This window comes from Manduca sexta, chromosome 18 (assembly GCF_014839805.1).
Source record: "Manduca sexta isolate Smith_Timp_Sample1 chromosome 18, JHU_Msex_v1.0, whole genome shotgun sequence".
NCBI classification, from domain to species: Eukaryota; Metazoa; Arthropoda; class Insecta; order Lepidoptera; family Sphingidae; genus Manduca; species Manduca sexta.
In genome coordinates, this window is record NC_051132.1 from 5667787 (window position 1) to 5690487 (window position 22701).

General features: G+C 33.2%; 1 protein-coding gene across 1 annotated transcript; it reads right to left on the reverse strand.

The window, feature by feature from the left end:
* Window positions 1–11476: 11476 nt before the first annotated feature.
* On the reverse strand, window positions 11477–16141 carry LOC115443369 (pro-corazonin). The gene is made up of 3 exons (XM_037440162.1): window positions 15869–16141; window positions 12232–12446; window positions 11477–11861 (listed from the first exon to the last, which is right to left on the reverse strand). The coding sequence occupies exons 2-3, from the start codon at window positions 12439–12441 to the stop codon at window positions 11763–11765; spliced, it is 309 nt and encodes a 102-aa protein (XP_037296059.1). The 5' UTR covers window positions 12442–12446; window positions 15869–16141; the 3' UTR covers window positions 11477–11762.
* Between the last annotated feature and the right edge of the window lie 6560 nt (window positions 16142–22701).

A 22701-nucleotide genomic window follows, 5' to 3' on the forward strand; every position in this document is an offset into this window, starting at 1 on the left:
CGGTCTATTAAGAATAATTATATAGTTAAAATTCATAACGTTACAACATCAAGCGATATTATTAAGTAGATATGTTAACGTGAACGTAAAAGGATGAAGATTCTAAGAATTTCGAAAACTACGTACGTCGAATTTCAATATGAACACAATAGAAAAATAAAAATATTCACAAGTATCAAAACACACAGATCCACGTACAAACACAATGGATACTCATAAAAATTATATCAAAGGGTCCTCGTGTGATGTCATATTGATATCACATTGATCTCGATCACTGTTGCTTTTAAATAAAACAATCACTTTGATTAATTCTGATTACTTTCAATTTGCAATGACAGCTGCTGTCAGGTAAAGAAGTTTTTGAATTTTAGCTACGAAATGGAAAACATGTTTAAGAGAGTTCTTTAGTAGAAATAAAACTACCTCAGAGAGCTTTACAAATAACCCAGTAAACACGTGCATAATAAATAATATGGCAATATTAAAAACCTAAAAGTAAACAAACACACATCACGCATTTATCAAAGGTGTATACAGAGGCGCAACCAGAGCACCCACTTTTCACCAGGTGTGTTCCGTCCCACCATGTAATGGGGGGCGAGCCTATCGCCATATCGAGCACAAATTCAGATGTCATGTCAGTCATGTTAGGGTTTTTGCTGGGTTTTTTTTTTTTTTTTAGCCCGGAGTCTGATACTGAGCAAAAAAACCTTAACATCACTTTACTTGACCGGGGATTCGAACCCAGGACCTCAGAGCGCTGCCGTACCGCGCATGCTATACAACTACGCCTCTGAGGCAGTCACCATTTGATAATTATTTTCAAATGCCAAATAGCTATAATTAATTAAACCTTTTAATAAAAATATTATCTTATAAGTTAAAAGCATTGATACTATACCCGTGTTATCACATAAATCACTGTAAGTTGACCTTTTATGCCTTATCATTTGTATAAAAACTTTATCTTGCCCATTTAAATCAGCCTTAATATATGGCAATGGTTATTTGTGCTTCTAATATGATCTTTGTATTGTTTTTGTAATGGACGAAATGTATCAGTAGATAGTGCATCAAATACTGCATATATAGCATCACACCATTATCTTTTCAAGGCTCAGCAGAGGTTACTCAACAGCGTCACTACACCGTAGAACTCTTCAAGTAAAATCTGTATTTTTTTTCGGTGACTCGTTAAGTTCTCATTCAGAAAAAGTCTCTTCAACGGTCCTCTTTCTCTCGGGTTAGGGGTCCTCTCAAGTCGGAGGGCTGGTGAATTTTGCCTGTCATTTCGCCTTATTACCATTGGTTAGGCGAGGATAGCCTAGTTGGGAGTGGAACTTATTGCCGAGTCGAATGTCTGCAGATTCAAAATCCAAGACTCCTGGCTCTTCTAAAGTTATGTGTGTATTATTTGTGAATTATCTCTGGCTTTAACGGTGAAGGAAGACATTGTGAGGAAACTTGCATACCTGAGAAGTTCTTTATAAGTATTTTGAGGGGATGTGAATTCTGCCAATTTGTACTAAGCCAGTGTGGTAAACCAAGGTCTAAACCCTCTCAATGGTAGATGACGCCCGTGCCCTGCGGTCGGCCACTATATAATATAGGGCTGATACTACTATATTTAATGTACTGGTTATGCTGACCCTTCTTACTGGGTGTAGTCCAACCACCGAAAGACCCTGTAAAATGACTGACAGGAAAAAACTGCTATAGTAAGTATTGCACTTATATGATAGTTGTTAAAACGTTAGTTGAAAATAGTAATATTGAGACTAGCAACAGATTTCCTCATTTCGCAATTAATTACCATTCTAATTAATTCCAAAACATTTGCACTGGTAGTAAATATACCGCAAAAAACTGAATGACGTAACATACCCTAAAACGCATTACTGGTTCGCAAACATTTTGAGTCCCAAAAAAGGTTTGAGATAATACGAGGTGAACACGTACATAGAGACTAAATATAAATGTCTCGGAGACATTAAGATAGCGCGCGGAATGTTAAAAGCTATTTAATATTATGTTCTGTTCAAACTTTATTATGGATCCGGGTATGGCGTGGCGCAAGTATTAAAACGTCCATATAAGCTATTTCTTCAAAATCTGAACTAAAATGGCAATCAAAACGTCATTTATAACCTATTTATTCACTTAAACAACAAATAATTTTACTTATTTGACTTATATTTTTTATTCAAGTTTACACTTAGACTCGAGTTCTTATATCATAAGCGCCACTCCGTACACAACCACAAGCTGTTAATATTGACCATACTAAATTCAGTTTGAATGGATTGCAGTTCAATTCAGTTGAACACAATGAATGTTCGGAACGCCAAATCTAGTACGTAGTACATAATATATATCGATGATTTGTGGAGATATGGAGAGTAAGTGTTAAATTAACTCTTAATTCCATCCACATCGCTCACAGAAGTTGGAAATCCACTACAGCACGTTTTTGCCGACATTTTTTACCGTATACTATAACACTATGGAAATGGTTGCCGCCAGCAGGACTTTCAGGCAGATATCATGGCAACTTTTAAAAAAGAGCATATTCCCATCAAAAAGGCCGGCAACGCAGCTATAGAGATGCGTTATAGGGGCATAGGCTCCCTGGTATTGTAGATTTTGATGGGCGACGGTGATCATTTACCATCAGGTGAGACGAATGCTGTTTGCTCCTTAATCATAAAAAAAATTCTGAACGCATTTTTATTTCAATTAAAAAAAACGAAATTTTTTCCCTACACTCTGAGAATAATTTTTCAAAAGCGGTGCCGCTTAAATGCTAGTAATCGAATTTTACTGAAATTAATCGCTTTTATTTTTAAATAAAGCTGTCGATTATATTTTTGGTCTTGACAAAATATTAAATTATAAATCTTCAGACAAAATTTTGGATCATAAAAAATGATAAGAAGTTGGTACGAGCATCTAAAAAATAAGTAAGTGTAATAAAAAATAAGCTCTTTCTCAACTTTCTTAATTAATTACAACAAAAATGAATGTAACCTCTCCTTATTCTATGTAACGTTTTCTATTTTTATGAAGACATTTCCAAACACGCATTCATCATTAACAATACAATTCATAAAAATTAATTTAATTTTACGACCGATACATGTCGGCCATCATTCAACAAAAATTACCATAATTTTATAAGACACCATCGTAAATATTTCTTTATCATTAAATTTAAAATTTCTCATCGCCGTACCTCGAGTCGTTACTTACAAGACGAAGGCATTTAAATGAAAGCGCGATAAACGGCCGCAGGATTAATGAATGTGATCCTACGGCTTCACCGCACACTGTACGACTTAAACCGACTTCACTTGACTAGTACCTTTTATCCTTACTTTGTTGTACGAAAACACTCGTAAATTTATGGTATTAAGGCGCTACCTTGAACAAAATGGCGCGTTGACCGTATTTTTAGGAGCTATTTATTCAAAATGATTCAATAAAAATTCAGATTGCGGCGGGAAACACCGAAGGCAAAAGATTGCGCGGTGCAAAGAGTTCGACCGACTAAGTAAAAACACATCAGCCTTTAAATTCTACACGACCGTAAGAGACGCGCTGGACAGAAACCGGTGGAGGCAGATCGTCCGCTACAAATGCAACCTTGATGCTGACCATGATCCTCTGATATAAGGGACCGACCAGAGAGAGATTCAAAATGAATAAGATAGAAAAAGTAAACATCATATTTCTGCAATACGTTAACTTTACTTTGGTTGCTTTAATTTTTTTTTATAATGTGGATTGTTAAAATAATGTAATTAATTTTATAATAATAAATCCACAATTTTTTTGGATTCCGTGGATGCCTGAACTACACATAATTTTAATTTGCAAATAACACTATCAGATAGACTATGTAATAAGGAATATTTTGGTATATATGACTATATAACTAGTAATCGCGACGTAGGGAGTTTTTTGTATCGTATTTTAGACTTACAAAAAATCCACACCAATAAACGGGGTGATCACTATCAGTCTGGCACAAAATTTAACTGGTATCTTCCCATCATCCCTCCAGTTAATGTAATAGGTAGTTGTTTAGTATTCTTGAGTCTCTTTAAGAATGAACCATCGCTTTCTCTATTTATATCGACATTCGTTTAATAAATTAAGACTAACAAATAATTTGTCATTTCAAAAATGACCATGAGAAGTGTAAAGAGAGCGATGACAAATGAAGTATATTCTGTGATCCGGATGATGTAATATTTACTGTTTATTTTACTATCAGGAAGTAAGCTAAAGATCAGTGTCTGTGTTTGTAAAAAACAACAAAGCGGTAATTAACATTTTAATTCATATATATGAGTATCCCACTACTAATCTATCTTGGACTCCTAATGGGTCAAGGTTAACCCATAGCGGTAGATCATCCATTTTCATAAATTACATTTTAATGCCTCCTTTGTCAATACAAAGTCATGCATAGTCTCTGGCTACTGCCACAGACTATTCCGGATCTTTGAAAATATATTATATTTAATTACCTTAAATACGTTTTTTACGCTATGCATTAATTATCATTGGTTATACAATATTGCAGGAAATTCGTAATATATTAAACACTAAATAAACTTACGAAGATTAAAATTAGTTTTAACTACATACTTATATAAATTCTCATCATATCTAAACATACTCCTACGAACATTATAAAGATCGAGCTGAGCTCACAAAGTGCGCGATGAAACCATCAAAGTATAAGTAAGGATATGCGTATCTCGCGATATGCTGCAATAAATCGACTGGTGGGCGCTGAATAAAGTCGTCACGATATCGGACGAGCGGCCCACGGGCGCGCCACGGACTTATGTGACGCGAGCTTGGGGTGTCGGTAAGGGCTGGTACATACTGGGCTTGAATACGCCCGTTTTAATTAATATTTCCAATTCCTCTCTATCTTTCTAATTGATTAATTTCGTTGCGGGATAATGACAAATTAGTGTTCTCTGAGACTTGCCGAGCTTCGCCGCTTGGTTTCATAAAATGCGTGCTGCTGATCCAGGCTTAAAGGAGTTGTAGTGGTGGGTGTGAGGGCGGGAAGGTCTCTAACGCCCATTTTTAATAAACGATAATAAACTTAAATCTCCGATCTGATCCTGAGAATAACCAATCTTAATTATTCATGTTAAAAAAACGTTGTTTTCATTGTTCCATTTTCGAAATTAATTGATAAAGCGAATGAGGTCGCTTATTTAAAATGGCGGTAAGTCGTGAAATTTATACTGGTCTTCAATAAGAAGAAATGTCATAAAATTTTGATATACTGGCATAAATGTGTCGATAATCGTCTCTCGTCATTCCATACACGAACTAGAGGCTTCTCTATTAAACGTCAGGTGCGGAGTCAATTGCTGTGCATAAAACATAAATATAACTATAATAAAACCAATAAAGCATGAAATAGCACACAATAAGGGTAAGTTCAATGTGTGGAACGCATTGAGCTTGAATTAGTGTTTTATATTACTATGTAAAATATACCTTAACCGCACAAACCTGCATTGTAGTGTCTCGACATACCTACCATCATACCACGACATGATTAAATTATCTCAACAGTGAACTCGATAAGAAAATATTTAATAGTATCTATAGACAGACGACTTGATAAAGGTCGCAAGAACACGTTGGACGCAGGCCGCTTTTGACAGTTCTCTCTGGAAATCTTTACGGGAGGGCTATGTTCAACAGTGGACTTCGTGTGGCTGATGATGATGACTATGATGATATTGACCCTATAAAGTATGATGTTTGTATTGATTCGACAGCGATTCCACCTGTTCCAGCATTTCTGAGTAAAGGCTACCTACTCGCAAAAATGCATAAGCCGATCAAAAACGAAAGTCACTCTCTAATCTATGCTGACAAATAAATAGTTATAAAAAGATTACTATTTACATTGGTTGTTTAACACAACCGCCAAATAAAATTAACTTGAAAGTTATGAAATAGACTCTAAAGATAATATGATATTTGCCACACCTTATTACATATTATAAACCTATTAATCTTCTAAAAACGAGTGCTTAGAAACTTAATTCTCAGTGTACTGCCATCTTTATTCACGGCGACCGCGTCAAGTTATCCACAGCCCTTAGTTAGGTGCAAGTTCAAACAACACCCTATCTATGTTAAATAAATTGAACATCACCAAACGTTATGGTGCACTGCCAATATCGCAGACAATGCTTTTTTGGTTTTATAAATAGCGTGAATATCTACTAATAGCATAAGGTATGTTCATGCCTGAGCCCGGAAGGTGTAGACAGAAGTTGAAATGTCTTGAGTGTTATTATTTAGTCGTAGAAACATTTTGTAGCCAGTTTTGACTATAGTTGCTCGACATGTCTGATATGGTGCTACTGTCAAATAAATTCAGATTCTCACATTAATGTATAAGATTTAATTGCTTGATGAATTAAATTTTTTATTTAGAAAATAAATAAGTATTCATTTTGTTTTTGCGAATGTCAAGGCACGTTTCAATTAATGAAGTTATTCATTGAAATCTAACGAGAACTTGATAGAATAATCTTATGCCATGTTCTAATAAGTTGGCAATGAGCATATGAGCTTTAGTTCAGTCATAAATAAAATATAAACCCGTCACGATTACGCAAAATAAAAATGTGAAAGTAGAGAAAAAATGTCCAGGTATCTCTTTAAATAATTGATTATTAGAGTGCAATTTCAAATCGTGCAGATGTATAAAAGAATCATTAAAAAATGTTTATTTGCATCCGCGCAATTTACATTCGTTGCAAAACAATAAAAGTCAATTTGCGATCCATCGGCGCATTAAATCGGCCAAATTAGATATCCTCCATAAAAACTGGCAACACTCGTCTATAAATAAAACGTTGCAAAGGGAAATTCGAAAATACCGTGCAAAATCAAAAGTCATTAACGTCCAATAAGTTAAAAAGTTAACCGGACTGAAGTAATAAATCATTTTTTATTTCATCTCTCCAACCAATTTTTCTGTGTCTTTTTTCATCAATTTAACGCGAACAAAAAGTGGCATTCAATTGTTAGGTTTACGCGGGTATATTTTTTTTATTATAGGCAACCCGTTTAATATTTGGACCAATGGGAGGCGCCCGCGGCGGATAACGCGCCGGCCCCTCGCCCGCGATTGGTTCGTCGTTTGGTACAGATTGTGCGATGGCGGGAAACGGATTTAAGTCTATGGCATCTCATTCTTACAATCGACGCTGTGGCAGAAGTAAGTTTATCGACATCGATAAAGTGCACGGTGTTTTTTTTTATTAAGAAAAATATTATTCTGTCTTTTTAATTAATAAAGTTGTATAACAGCAATTCAATAGAATATCTTGAACATTAGGATAAAGTGTTCGATATTGGTTTATATTTTTTTGAACATTGAACCAACCATATTGGATTAGGAGAGGATAGGATAGTAGCTCTACTATAATTTATTATTGCATTTCAAATATTATTGGTGGATATCATCGTTATAAGTATTTTAGACGCCGCGTTTAATGAAAATGTTTTTAAACGCATAAGTACTGATTTATATTTAAGAGAAAAAACTCATTAGATGTTTTTGTGTAAACATATTTCAACTTCCCAGTCTTTGTGGCTTATATTTATATCAAATTTACTCTAAAATTACATGTTTTTTTAAATATTTCCTTCAAAACATAACACACACGACGTTTGTTAAACGTGCAGGCTCTTACGCATTATAAGTAGTTTACTCACCATGATCATTAATTATACTTTAGCGGCGTTAAGGTTAACGCCACTGTAGAGGAACAGATGGTTGCGTTCCTCTATGGAAGGGAAGATTTCCAGTCAAGCAGATGTTGCGCCGGTTCCTATTATATTCCGGTATATTATATTCCGGTTCCGGCCGCGGCCCCTCCGACGGTTCCTATTCGGAGATGGTATATATGCAACGCGTCGCTCATTACTTTACCTGACCCAGGATTTCCACCTCAAAATGAAGTCGTACCACGTAAGATATATTACTACGCCACCTGATTACCTCCATAGTACAGGACTAAAAGTTAATAAAGTACATTGTTAATGTTCGTTAATAGAATTTTTTTAATAAACTATGGTTTAAATTATGGTTATTATGGTTTAAATAAACTAAAAATTGTAGAGTTACTTTGATATCAATTTAATTCATAAGTATTATATCCATATGATTTGTAATTCATTAATTTCTAAAGGACATTGGTAAGGTATCGACCTTCACATTATTATGAGTATCGACTCGCTGCTGCACTACGGTACCTAATTGAGACGAGGCACGGATAAGTTGATAGTAAATGACATTGCGCCCCGCCGGCGGTTTGCGAGACGTCTTTAAATCGATCGACAATTTCATCAGCCTTGCCTATACACGTTGTTATCTTAACCACTGCTTTTGTATTGTAATGAAGCAAGCGTTCTGTTTCTTTTAGGCGATTTACAGACTTACCTAATCGATTAAATAGGGTTTACTCGACTGACTTATAGGCAATCGATTAATGTATAGGCTTGGTATATTACTATTTTGACTTGTGTGCGTTTTATGGCTCGAGACTAAAAATTTGTTCTTAAGCATTAGAATATGGTTGTCCTGAGCGATAAGACCGCCATTTGTATTTATTTCTCTTTATTTTTGTACCTACTATTCATGTCACTGGTGTGGAATTAAGTATTATGAATAAATAGAATCCATGAGTAATTCATATTAAGGCGATACCTCAAGGTCCATTTTCATACATTTTGTTTCGGCTTTAATCTGGGTAACTAAACAAGTATTGGCAAGTAAAGAATTTAAATTCACGTCTAGTTAGTGATTAGTTCTCGCAGTTGAAGAAAAACGTAAATAATTAATAATCATGGATATTTCGGCCTTTAAAATTTAATATGACGAAATTTTAAAGGCAGTAATATGCATGATTGTTAAATATTTTTACATTTTCAACTGCGAAACTATCACTGACGAAAGATAAAACGAAAAATGTATGAAAATGGACCTTGAGGTATCGCCTTAAGGTAATCGAAAGTAACTTGAAACTTTATTAAATTTTAAAAACATAGGACGGTAATCTACCAAGAGACTCGCTTGATATTCAGTGAACTTGATTGTCTACAAACACTCACAAACACTCACACAAGAAATAAGGTAAGTATCAGAGATGACTCAAAATGTAGGATCTAAATGAATTCCAATCTCTATTTTTTACCTTTAAGGCATTCGAAAAGATTTCCTTCAAATGCAAATGGCCTCACCCCGGAACACTGCTAAGAAACACCTAAAAATCTGATGCAATCAGTTACGATGAATTTGGAGTCATATTGGCATTGACGTATATCCTATAGACACGAACGTCCATATAAACTATTTGTTCAAAATCTGATCTAAAATGGCAACCAAAACGTCTCTGTTATAACCTATTTATTCACTTGAACAACAAATAATTTTACTTACTTGACTCATAACTTTTATTCACATCCAAGTTTATACTTAGCCTAGAATAATTATTAATTATGAGCGCCGCTCCGTACACAACCCCAAGCTGTCAATATTGACACCATACTAAAGCAGTTCAATTCAGTTGAACACAGTGAATGTTTGGAACGCCAAATCTAGTATACCTATATATAGAGAAGAAAATCATAGAGTTACTTTATTGTAGTCTCTAACAATTTTATTTACGAAATATTCGCTATATGACGCCGAGTAGAACTATCACCGAAATAAACGCTTTGTATGTAGGTATCAATATAGTTATAATATACCTTTTCACTTTTTACAAAGTGATATAAATAATCTCTCAGAGACATACGAAGACGCAGGCAAAATTCAGTTCAGAAATAAATGAAGTTTAATAGTCCCCAATGGCGTCCGTCAATCTTCAACGTTAATTTCACTCCAAATGGTTTTATATTACAAGTTGGGCCTTAATAACATCGGTAATGACGCTTGTTGCCAAATGATATATGAACTATAAATTACTTTGGATAAACATCGTAAATTTGAACCTTACGAGCTTGGAATAAAGCGCATGTAGTTAATGTGAGAATGTTCATGTGAAGTGTGGGTTAATGGGAGTGGAATCGTTTGGTAAACTGTTTTTATTTATGGGTAATTATATAGCTCTATGTAGAGTGGTTGTTGTATACATGAATCATGTCCTTAAAATTTAATTCAGTTCAATAATTTTAGGACCATGCTGAATATGATACTAACTCTTGGTCACAGCTACTCGTATTTTGGTCACTACAGGAATAAGAAGCAGATATTATAATATACTTTATGATAGTTCTCAGGAATAAAATAGTTTCGTATTAAATATAGTTTGAGAGAATATCGAGTTCGATAAAAAACCTCTTCGCCTTTTTCTGTAGTAATGTAGGAATAATCTTATTCTATGTTCAAAATTTTACTTCACCTACCATCCATAAATAATTTATAATATACAAGAATATATTTTAAGTACCTAATTTATGTAATAATTAGTTTTTGAAATACCTTTTCTTAAGACTTAGTATAAATTTCGGTCCTTAGGAACTGAATATAGGAATTATGTAAATTATTATTAAAATAATTTTTAAATGTAAGCACACATAAGTTAATAAATTCTAATTTGTACTTTCTATTCATTGCTATTTGTACGCCACACAGGCCAAACATTACAGAACACATTAGATTTATATTTGAACAAATAGCATATCTTGTATGTATATTCATGTTTCCAAATAAATACATTTGAATTTTATGCAAAATATTAAAATTAATATAATTGAAAAAGAATACTGTGACATCTTGTATGTAGTAGCTTAAATAGAATTATGATAAAGTCTTCCAGTTCCGTTGTAGTTATGCCACTTCCCGCTAGATGGCGGTACGAGGATACTTTAAATAAGATTACTATAATGTTCGTTAGATGGCACTTTTTACTTATTGTTTAATAATTATTGAATAAGTAAATATTTTATTTATAGATACAAAATAAAAATAGGTACCCAAATCAATAATTTTAATTTAGTTACTTCATTGGTTCATATAATAAAAAAAATAATGAACTGATGGTAGGTCTCTTTGCTCTCATATATGTGTGTCCATCTGTAGTAGGTAATACCGCAATGTCTATCTCTGCCGCCAAGCAGCAGTGTATAGTCACTGTTATGTTCCAGTTTGAAGGACATTGTAGCCAGTGTAACTACTGGACATAAGACTTACTATCTCATCTCTTAGGATAGCGAGCGCAGTGGAATATCAAACAATACTATGTAATTCATTGTGTTGGATTGTATTTCTACTGTTTACGGGCGGTCGTATCGCTTAACACCGAGTAAACGGCAAGCTAGTCCCGTCATACTCAGTAATAAAAAAAATTATCAATTTTAGCAAAGCATGAATAACCAAAGGATTTTATTTTTTTCAAATAAATAAGTAACGGACAGCAGCACTTGATAGGTTTTTATTGTAACACTTTACTTAGGTACTTAAACATACATAGCTTCTGATATTTCACTAATTTACATTTTGTATAATACTATTATCGTGGAATAAATTGAAATATTGGAAAAGCAGTAATGCATAAATCCAGCCGAATACGCATTACTATTAAAAGCGTTTACATGATTTAACACTTATAATACTTAGAATATGGTCTTTTATTGTATAAATATAATTACAATAATCTCATTATCTTTGGCACATAAATAAATAATAATAGTACGCTTCACTGGAATGCGTCGAAGAGGGATTCTTGGTTGCGGTCGTTCCTGAATCTCTTGGGCTGGTCGAGTTCTTCTTCAATGTAGTCACAGGGGACGAAGAGCTAGAAACAAAAAATACAAATTGAAAAAACATTATTTTAAAAATAAGAATTGGTGGAATTGTTATTATATTATCTATCTAGTAAGACGACGACACTTTGGTGTTTTGTTATAATGACACTAAACAAACAATGACCAAAATCAGCTCCAAAAACACATACTTTTAAAACAAAAATAAATCTTGGAAATCAAAGCCGGTATATTCATGTATAAAATACATCTATCAATATTATATCCTTTACTGATATTGAACTGTACATGAGTGAATGAGTCAACTGCTCAGAAATATGCCATGCTACTTTTATCTTAAGGTGCATATAAATTTTATCACCAGTTAATATCTATTAACCTAATAAACAATTAAAAGCCTACCCTCTCATTGAGCGGCTTTCCTTCCAGCACGTATTTGAGCTTGCTCATCTGGCACGGGCTGAGGATCCGTTCGAGGTTATGTTCGCGTTCGTCCGTGTGCTTGTGTCCGTCACGCTTGCCGTTGGTCCAGCCGCGGGAGTATTGGAACGTCTGCGCGGTTACCGAAGCCACCGTCACGATGATCAGGAGTAAAGTCATGTTGGTCACCATTGTGGCTGGAATAAAGTAGAAGGTTAGAAAGCTAAAATATAGAAAGTGGTGTAGAACAAAAAGACAATTGTAGCTGGAATGATATTAATGTTGAGAAAGGTAATATAAATTAGGAAATGTTAATTAAATGCGAATAAAGGAAAATAGGTGAAAATTATTGGACGATTATATTATGGTGTTAATTTTGATTTATTAGTTGTAAATATTATTCAATTAATTAATTAGACTCATTAAATATCGACTGGTAAAAGCGGTACTACATTTATCTACAACAAAGCTCGTCATTTGGAAAACGTGTGGGCTCAATTCAAGCCTCAAAACTAACATACACAAATGTTATTGAACATTTATAATGTGTGTTCTACATTACGGGATCAACTCTAGTGGGTGTTTTACCACCAAAAATGTAATATTTTCATATCATAACCAGCAATTTACGTTTTGTTTATATAAAACGTGAAACACAATATAAACGCAGTTCGTGGTGAGCTACACCTCATATCTACATCGCAAATTTAATATTATCTGTATTATGAAAATATCGCATACTTTTATGAGCCCGTGTTAGCTCTCACGTGTTTTGGTAGGGATTTAAAATTGTTATACCGCGATGCGGAGCGTAGACGGAACCTCGAATTTAATATAACGTAATTAGTTTGGATAAAGTAATAAAATATTGATGTGAGTACTCGTATACTTACATTTGTATAGTGTACATTTTATAAGGAACTTTTCTTGTTCTCTATAATATATATTTTTTTTTACATTTAGGCCCCGTGAAACAGCAAAATCACTTCTTCGTTCTTTATTATTTCTCAGGAAAGAATACTGTTACGTGTATTGGCGTGGATTGGGGAAAGATGTGGATACAAACATGCTTAGGATATTAATGATATTGACCACCTCTTTCCCAATCTAACGTGAATTAGTTAAATCGTTACAGAAATGAATCATCTCTAGAAATCGACTCTATGACTATATTACAGTGATCATATACAATTAGCCATCTGTCTGACACGTAACTATTCTAAAAGATTTAGTACCAAGCAAATCATGAAACCTACACAAAGTATCGAACTTACGACTTTCCGATTCGGTCGACATTCCATAAACTCTATTCTAAGGAGCTAATAAACAATGTAAACGAGTACATATATTCTGTATGATAATATGAGATGAACTAAATTAATAGAAGAGACTGATAATTCTCTCCAGCAAAAGCAGTTAATAAGACAAACTCTTAAACATAACAGAGACAGGAAACAATAATCTAAACAAGATTAACTTCTCTACATCGTGATGGAAGATTATCTTAACATTTTCTGCGTTGTTTGGTTCCACGATGCAACTCGATTACAAAATGTTTTAAAATGATATGCAGTTTATCGACATCGTGGAACAAGCAACGTGCCACTTATATTTAAGAATTATTTTTTATCCTATTACGGTAATAAGACTGCTGGTTTTTTCTGGAATGATCTATTTTATATCCTCCCTGATAGCGACCACCGTAGACAAGGTATTAAATCCCACCATACTTGCCTACTTCTGTGTGCGCGTTCCGGGATCAGCCTCTGTTTATCTGGTTCTAAGAGGCCGGCATAATTGTGTCGACTGTCGAGGGGTAATCATCTCTCGTCAGTCGACATTCTATTAAACTTCACTCCACTTACCATCAGGTGCAGTGTGGTCTTGACCGTGTAATAAAGGGCTACTTTATATATATATTTCTAATGGTTAGTACAATTCAAATTTAATGTTAAATAACTATATGTCGTAATTTTGACTAACAATTTATTGCCTCGTTTAAAAATTATCGAGCAGGAAGCATCACCTCTATAAGGTTGTCAGTCCCCCAAAAACGGAGTAAAAGTAGGTAGGTTTTAATACTATATTAAAACTCTCATCGTGTACAGGGATCGTAAGGTAATTAAAAAAACAACAATGATACTTTAACAATAGATAAACAATGACTAACTTAAAGTATAATTTTTCAAAAAAGTAATAAAACCTATAATTACTTTATTATTCGAAAGATCATCGACTTGAATTCCCCAGTGGCCTACGAATGAAAAAGTCCCACGCTCACTGGACAAAGTGGAAATAAAAAAAATACAGCCTTTCACAAAACTTAAGATAATAATTGGTATAAACGACTAATCCCTTGTCCATTTCGATTCGGTTATAATTCGTAAAGCTGCCTGGGACTTGGGGACTGATCGGGCGAATTAGAAATTATATTTTGTACAAAAATATTTGCTCGGTGATAATAGGTTAGGCTGTGTTTTATGAATTATAAAGCTTTGTCATTGGCTGTTGTGGTTCAGTTGTTACGAGAGTTTATGCTTACGGTGTGTAGGTCGAAATTGGTATGCTATGTATAATAATTTTAACTAAAAATTATTTGGACTTAGGAGAATCCGGTTTTGTATGTACAATTGCGTATTTTCTGTGTCTTAAAAAAATAAGATACCGAATAATACTATGTTTTGAAATCTTAAAAACCAATAGACCGAACATTAAAATATAACTTTTACCTGTTCAAATTAAAAATATTTAGTAATAGATTTAATTATATTGCGTTCAAAAACATAATGCTATCTTCAAATATCCAAAGCTTTAATTTTATCACACTACAATAAATGTCTTAAAATAAAGGTTTATTTATTTCAACGAAATACATGCCTGAGATAAACGTTCATAGGAAGACGAATCCTGTCTAACTAGGTTCATAATATGTCAATCATAATAAACTGTGGAGACATTTAGCTTCACAAAACAAAAGAAAGATTTTATAACATTTAAGCGATTGTATTTTTTTTTACTTATTATTAATATGCAGAAATTATAATCAAAATAAGTTTTCTACAATACTAAAATCAGCAGTCTACACTAAGTGGAATCAGTGGTGTACCGTTGTGTGAAAACTATTTGGCGAAATTCACTAACAGTTTTCCGTTACTGAAAGGTTGCAATCTCAGCTTACACGGAAATAGGAAATCACTTAATTTGGTAATTAGGGAAAATTGTTTTGCCACCGTAAGACACGTAATTTGAAACAAAAATAAATATTTGTACCAAATGAGATGTCATTACCATTTACTACTACTTGAGACTAAGTATTACTTATATTTTTAAAGAATTAATTTTCATTATATTACGAATAAGTAATTATTTTTTATATATTAGAAATGAATGTTAGTATTACTCTAATAATATTATTAATAATTTATACTTAAAGTTAATAAAATCTGTTTTAATTTTTAATTTTCTCGAACTATAAATTCATAAAATAGTGTTAAACATTGATTTTATTTAATTTAAGTTGTTTTAAAGCAATATAATATGTAAAAATGCACTGACATGGATGTGCAACTTATATTGCCTTGCATTTGTTTCAAATTAAAAAAAAAACAATCAAACGTACCTTTTTTAAATTAATCTGTCAAAACGTGACGTCACAAAAGTACACTGGCGGGAAAATTTGTGAAGAGAATGTGTGGAAACACCCGTTCAACTCCTTCGAAGGAATAATAGTTGACTACGGCTTTCGATCTACACTTGCCGGCTTTTATACGGTCCGGGCCGCTGTACAGTGGTGCCATCGTATCTGGAATATAATTGGGGGTTATTAATCTAGATTTCAAAGTAAGTACTTAGATATAATTTGTTACAAATTTGTAGTTTGTTTATATTAAAATAAAGTTTCTTATAGTTTCGACAAATAAATAATTAGGCTTGTGAGTCAATAATATTTTTTTATGATAGATTCTTCTTAAAAACATTGTTGTATTGATACGTTTTTTTAATTCAAATATTAGGGCGGGAATTCCTGAATTCTATTCCTAGTTAGATCTATATATCCAATGTGTGGACATTTTATGGTTTTTTCCAATACGATTTGTCCGGTACTGGACCTCACAGCTATGTTCGATATTATGCACACAGCCGGTCATACAATCTAAGCCAAATCGTCTTTGTAACATGCATGATAAAAGTTGTTGCGCAGAGCAACGGGGTGATATAAAGCCAGAAGAAAAGAATAGTCTTCAATTGGACGTAGATACGCAAAAAGGAACCAGCCCCATATAATGACACTTTTGAAATGGTGAAAATTGAAGTTTAAATCGTATTTCTGCTCATTGATAGTCTATTTTATATTTTGTAAATAAAAAGTACGAATTGACATATTTAGACTAAGATGTTTTACTAATGAAAATTATAGACTATTTCTAAACAACTATTAAAATTACTTATACAACTATGGACATTTTAAATTAGGGATAAAATTTATACAAAAGACAAGGTACAAACAGAAGTAACCAGCTCGGGCTGGCAAGTAGGAGGAAATAGAAGGCTAACGCGTCGCGATCCTCACCGACGAGGACATGACATGGTATATTTGGTAGGTCTATTGCGGTTTATATTTAAATTACTTTAACTTTAATAGGTGCACTAAAAATCTAATATTGAGAAAAGGGGGATAAGATTGTGTGCTTGCGGCTTTACTTACGTGAAACTAGTTTTCCGCTGATAAAGTCCTTAAATAACTAGCGATTCATGGCACCACCTATAGGCAGTCAACGCTATCTAATTAATAAATCAGATTAGATTTTTTTTTCCATGAGAGCATATTAATGGAATTTAAAGCCTATGTTAATCATGATCTATCCGTGTACAAGTTTTATCCAAATATGTGCAGTATATGTGTTTACTTCTAAAAAACATTCAAACATTTTCGTAAACTTTCGCATTATAATATTAGTAAGTTATGAAATAGATAACAGTGCATGACTACTGTAGAACAACCCTCAGCGAGCTTTTCGCGCGGCGTTCAAACGTGAAATAATAACGAGGAACGTGGCTTAATTTAACGATGCAACAGGTTGTTTGCAGAGGACAGTCTAAACACATCCACCGCAAAAAACTGTTCATATTATTACATTATCACAATTTACGTTCTATTATTGTCCTGTTTATATTGGCTTATCTAATGCTTTGTGACTTAAGTCTTCTGTGTTGTGGGTTGAGTTTGATTCGAGGTTTTGAGGTAATCTGTGGGTGTAGCATTTGATGTTATTTCGGAATCAAATTATTTTTTTATTAGTTTTCATATCCTAGTCTCTGGTACCACCATTTTGTTTATTTTTGCCGCCAATAGTTTCGAGGTAATTATACCTAATATATGTATTGGCATCTATAATTATATATATTAGAGTTGACTTCAAATAAAGAGCGTAGTGCGATGCTAGGGAATGCAGTAGTAGATAGGTTGGATGGTATTGCCAATGTCTATGAGGCATGGGACAAAGTTGGACTTAACATTCGGTGAGAGACTAAATTGTAATTCTCAATTGTCAATCAGTGGTACAAAAAAATTTAAGAGTTAAGTCTAGAAATTAAAACTTGTACCATTGCGGAAACGCAGGATGGCTCATTGTACTAATTTCCGCTTTTATACTTCCAAAGAAATTCAGCTCCTTTATATAGCCTTTATTTCATTAATTGGCGTTAGTTGAAGATGTCCACTTTTTTACTATTGACAATGCTGACCATTAGTACATTGACAATTTCAGTTATATACTTATGTTATCAAAAATTAAATTCAGATTAATTTGTCTAGTACGATACGGAATAAATATGAAACTCCCTCATATCCAAAGGTTTCGACAATGGACAACATTATTTCACACTTCGCCGGGCTATCAACCCCATGATATTTTCACAGTAAACCTATAGTTATATTGATGGTTGAAAGGCTAATTGACTTAGCGACATTTTTTGCGACACAGTTTCATACATAATATTTAAAATCAATAGTTTTTCTATGTTTTTGATAGTTAAAAATTTTCGAAAAAAATATCAAATCAAGTCAAATTATCCTTCCAACTGTCGATAGCGGAAAGTTTCATTTAAATCAATTTAAATATTTTGATATATAGCAAAATTAACGTATATTTTCATTCCTAATTTTAACATACCTACTATATACATTGGTTTCTTTTTAAATTAAAATGCACTACATCAATAAAGCTACATTAAAGTTCACGTTTCGCCTGCATGTACGGAAAGCCTTACAAATATCGCCGCCAATTACCTGTGCTCATTACCCATACTGTTTTAATTAGATGAAACATCGAAATGTGCGCGCCATTTATTCTAAATAAATGTTACAGGCGAGAGCCAGGAGCCTGTGAACATGACATTGTATTGTTTTCCGTGTTGGGGTAACATCTGTGACTATTTCTTGCTTTCGAGTTATTTTTTTTTATGAGAAAGTGAGTAAGGCTAGTGGGCCCTTTGGAATTCCACTACAGGGGTGCATCTGTTTTTTTTTTTTTGAATTCCGGGCGTTCTTATAGAAGGACAGCTTTGATAGCGGTATAGATATAAGCGCCGGAAAATCTCCTATTTGCGTATCACTTATTAAAGCTGTCCTTCGATTAGTAGGCCGTAATTGCAAAAAGACGGATTTGCCCCCGTAGACAGAATAGGGCCCCCTTATCTTATAGGTAGGCATGCCGTAGCGTTGTCCGTTGTTGAATTTGTTGAAGCAACCGTTTATTTTATAGGTATTTTATTTGCAATACGCTGACAGTGTTCGCATCGGCCGATTACTTTATGTAGAAGGTTTTAGGTGAAGGGATTGTTCGCTTCTTCATAGTATCAACCTCAGTTAGATCTAAATCATCCTTCGGAGTAGATAGATATTCAGATATTGTATTCTACTTTGATATGGTAGTTATAAAAATGGTTCATATAAAAAAAGAAATAAAATAATACATTGTTCTATTTCCCGAAATACCCTGGCTTTCCGTTATTTCCAATTATTACATCAAAATTTTGCATCATCAATTCATGCAACAACAATTACTGTGGTTTTGCACGTCCCATGTTAGTTTCCGGTTCAAAAAATGTATTATTATTTTGAAATAGTTTATTTACCGTTTATCAAATGAAAAATACTAAAATATAATATAAAATGTTCTCTGTATATTAAATAAGATTCCATAATCTACCGTGTATCAGTTAGTATATATTCTAAGTACTTTTTTATTTTGTAAAAAATGGAATTGGAAATGCGCCTGGGAAAAAAAATAAATATACTTTGAACAATAACACACATTCCTGGCTCGACTCTACTCCATAATATGTGACAAACATGAGTTTCAGAGACATTACCAAGTAACTTTTATTCCTACAAATTGAAGATTTTAAAAAATATTTGTGGAGAACAAAGAGTTCAAAGATTATAATATTATGGGGTGGACATTGGGAAGGAATTATCAAATAGAAAAGATGATTAAAAATACAAAAATTTTGCGTTCATGCGACGGCAAACTTCGTCTACCGTGAAATAGCAAAACACTAATGTAAAATAATTCATTTTTTTTTCCATATCGTGATTTGCACGTTTTTAATGCGCTTATTATTATTTTTTCTGTAAATATTTTATTTTTGTATCAATATCCAAGGGCTCTATGATACCTTGTCAAGGACATTTCAAATAAGACAACGACTTTTACCAATTGATAATATCTTTTGGAGCACAAATTTGATCCTGATGTTCGTTATATAACTTACTACACTGTTTAATGTCTTTGGAGGCAAATGACTGTTGCTTCGGTTCGAATATCAAATCTACTGTCTCTGCATTATGATCGGCTTTACTTTAATTTGCTACGGAAGATTTTATTTGTTAATTAAAAAATTATAAGGGTTTTCATCTGTTTATGGATTAGTGTTGAAAGAAAACGGAGACGGCAGATTATAAGCTTAAATATAAAATATGTCATACTATTTGATATATTTGTGGCAGAAATAAAAAATTATAAAATTTAAATTTATAGTAGTAAGATCATCTGAATAGATACGTCAATATCACTTCATCCCACCTAATTTTACTGCATTGAAGCCATGATATTATTTCGAACAATTATATAATTATTGGCTTTCATTAATATGAAAAGGGCTACACAGATGCAGGTTTGGAGCTAGATTCGACTAGAAATTATTTTTAGTGCTTATGTTTGGATTTAATGTTACAATTTTTTTATTGAAATATGGTACAGAACTCCGTCCTATAAGTATTCAATACCCGTTTGCTTGCTTCAGTCTAAAGCATTATAAAAAAACTCCTCAGTTAGCTATTAATCCGGAGTGAAACGCAAAAAGCGAAGTTAATATTATGTATGACAGCCAATAGGCATAATGTGAGTAATGTAATACAAAAACAATGACTAACAATTAAGGAATAGTTTTGAATTTCATCCTACAATCTCCCATACTGTGGATCAGTAAATTTTTCTGATTTTATGTCTCTCTCATTACTTTTGAATTTTTTTATTATTCTGTTATGTTGTAGGATACCTACAGAATTTAAGTATAATATACATACCTAATATACGTGATTAAAAAGATTTATCAAATTAAAATGATTTTGTATATTAAGCTTATCCAGTTGAACAATTTCTCTATAGATACAGCCCCATTATCCGCGGGGACAAATTGTGATCTTGTAATTATGCCTCGAGTGTAATTTGGTACAGCTACTGATGATATTAATTAATAACCGCGATTGGATCTTTGGAGCGTAATTGAGAAATTGTAAAATTATGTGTAATTAATTTTTGCTCACGGCTATTGAAATCAAATGTCATATTTTGCTATTTTGATTTCGCTGATACGTAGGAAGTATTGTTCGAGTTATTATCGTATGTGTAGGTACGTATGCTCTATTTAGATAGTTTTTGTATATAAAAACTGCATATTGTAGGATAGGTATAAATAATAAAATAAGTGTTGTTTATTTTTTTTTAAGTGGGATGTCAAATATGCCCATAGACACCAGCTACATCCACCTGCAGCTAAGTCGCTGTGTACTGTGAAATATTTAGGTATTTCCCGGTACACAGGTGTACACACCTAAAGGTATTTTTGATGGTTCGGTCGTGTATATAGTCAATATTAAAAATATTGTATTCATGTTAAAATACGATGTACATCCTACGCACTACAGGGCCCAAATTCAGACAAAAAGATAACAGAATATACCAAAATTAAAAGATAATAATTAGAAGATTAAAAAAATATTAAGATCAAAGATAATAAAAAAAATATATATTTTTTCTTTCTTTCTTACAAAAAGATACGAAAGCGGAATGTAAGCTCTGAGGAAAAGTGTCAATTTCATCATGACGAACCATAGCCTGTTCCCCCCGAGGCAATTCTTGTGCGTTCGGTGTCCAGATCGAATGCACGCCCATGCACAGGGGATATTTGTCACACAGTTAAATGTGTATACCTCATGACTGCCAATTCTCATTGAGACCTATGAGAGCTCGCGAACATTTCCTGGCTTTCTACCGTTCTCCCATCCTAAGAGGGTTCCTTTTTCTTCCCCCACACTTCCTTCTCCAGATACCCCCTCCCAAATTTTCTCGAGATACCTGCAGTCGCTAAACTGGGGGATTCTTGTATCCCATTCGCAGATTTCCCCCAGTGTTGACTACGAGGTCCAATACGAAAAAAAACCATAGCATGTTCATTGAATACCTATAGACCTTCGCTAAAAAATCATAGATGAGCTGCAAATTTTATGGGATTTAAAATATATGGCTGCATAAAAAACATTTTTAAAATGAATCAAGTAATTTTCTATTTTTGAAGTCACTTTATAATTGAATCTCTATAATTTGGTTCCAAAACATGACATTTTCAAAGTTAAATGTCCACTTCTTTTTATCAATCGAATTATTGTATTTACTTACGATCAATTTACATTCAAATTCGTCTGCCGCCAAAGTTATTGTTGTTTTAATACAAATGGACCGCTTTGTTCAAATGAAACGGTTCATCGCATTTTTATAATTTATTCCCTTAGAAATTTTATTTCACACTTATACCTACGTACAGTAAGCTCGTGCTATACAAAGGTTTATCTTTATAACTAACAACCCGTTTTATTAGAAATATGTTGTGTGTAAATTTTCTAAGAAATTTGCTATGAAAAATAATGTATGATACACATTGTAAACGAGCAAAATAATCTCTTATATGTAACGGATACGGTTGTGACGACAAACTAAGGTTTAATATTACCTTAGTTTCAGCTATATTAAATTTTCCACCATTATTTTGGGGCTAAATTGAACGCCTACGGCGAATATGCATACCTTTACTAAGGGAGAGAAATTTGATATCGAATAGGTATTGATCGTTAAAATTAAGCATATTAGATCTACTGATATATATCTATCA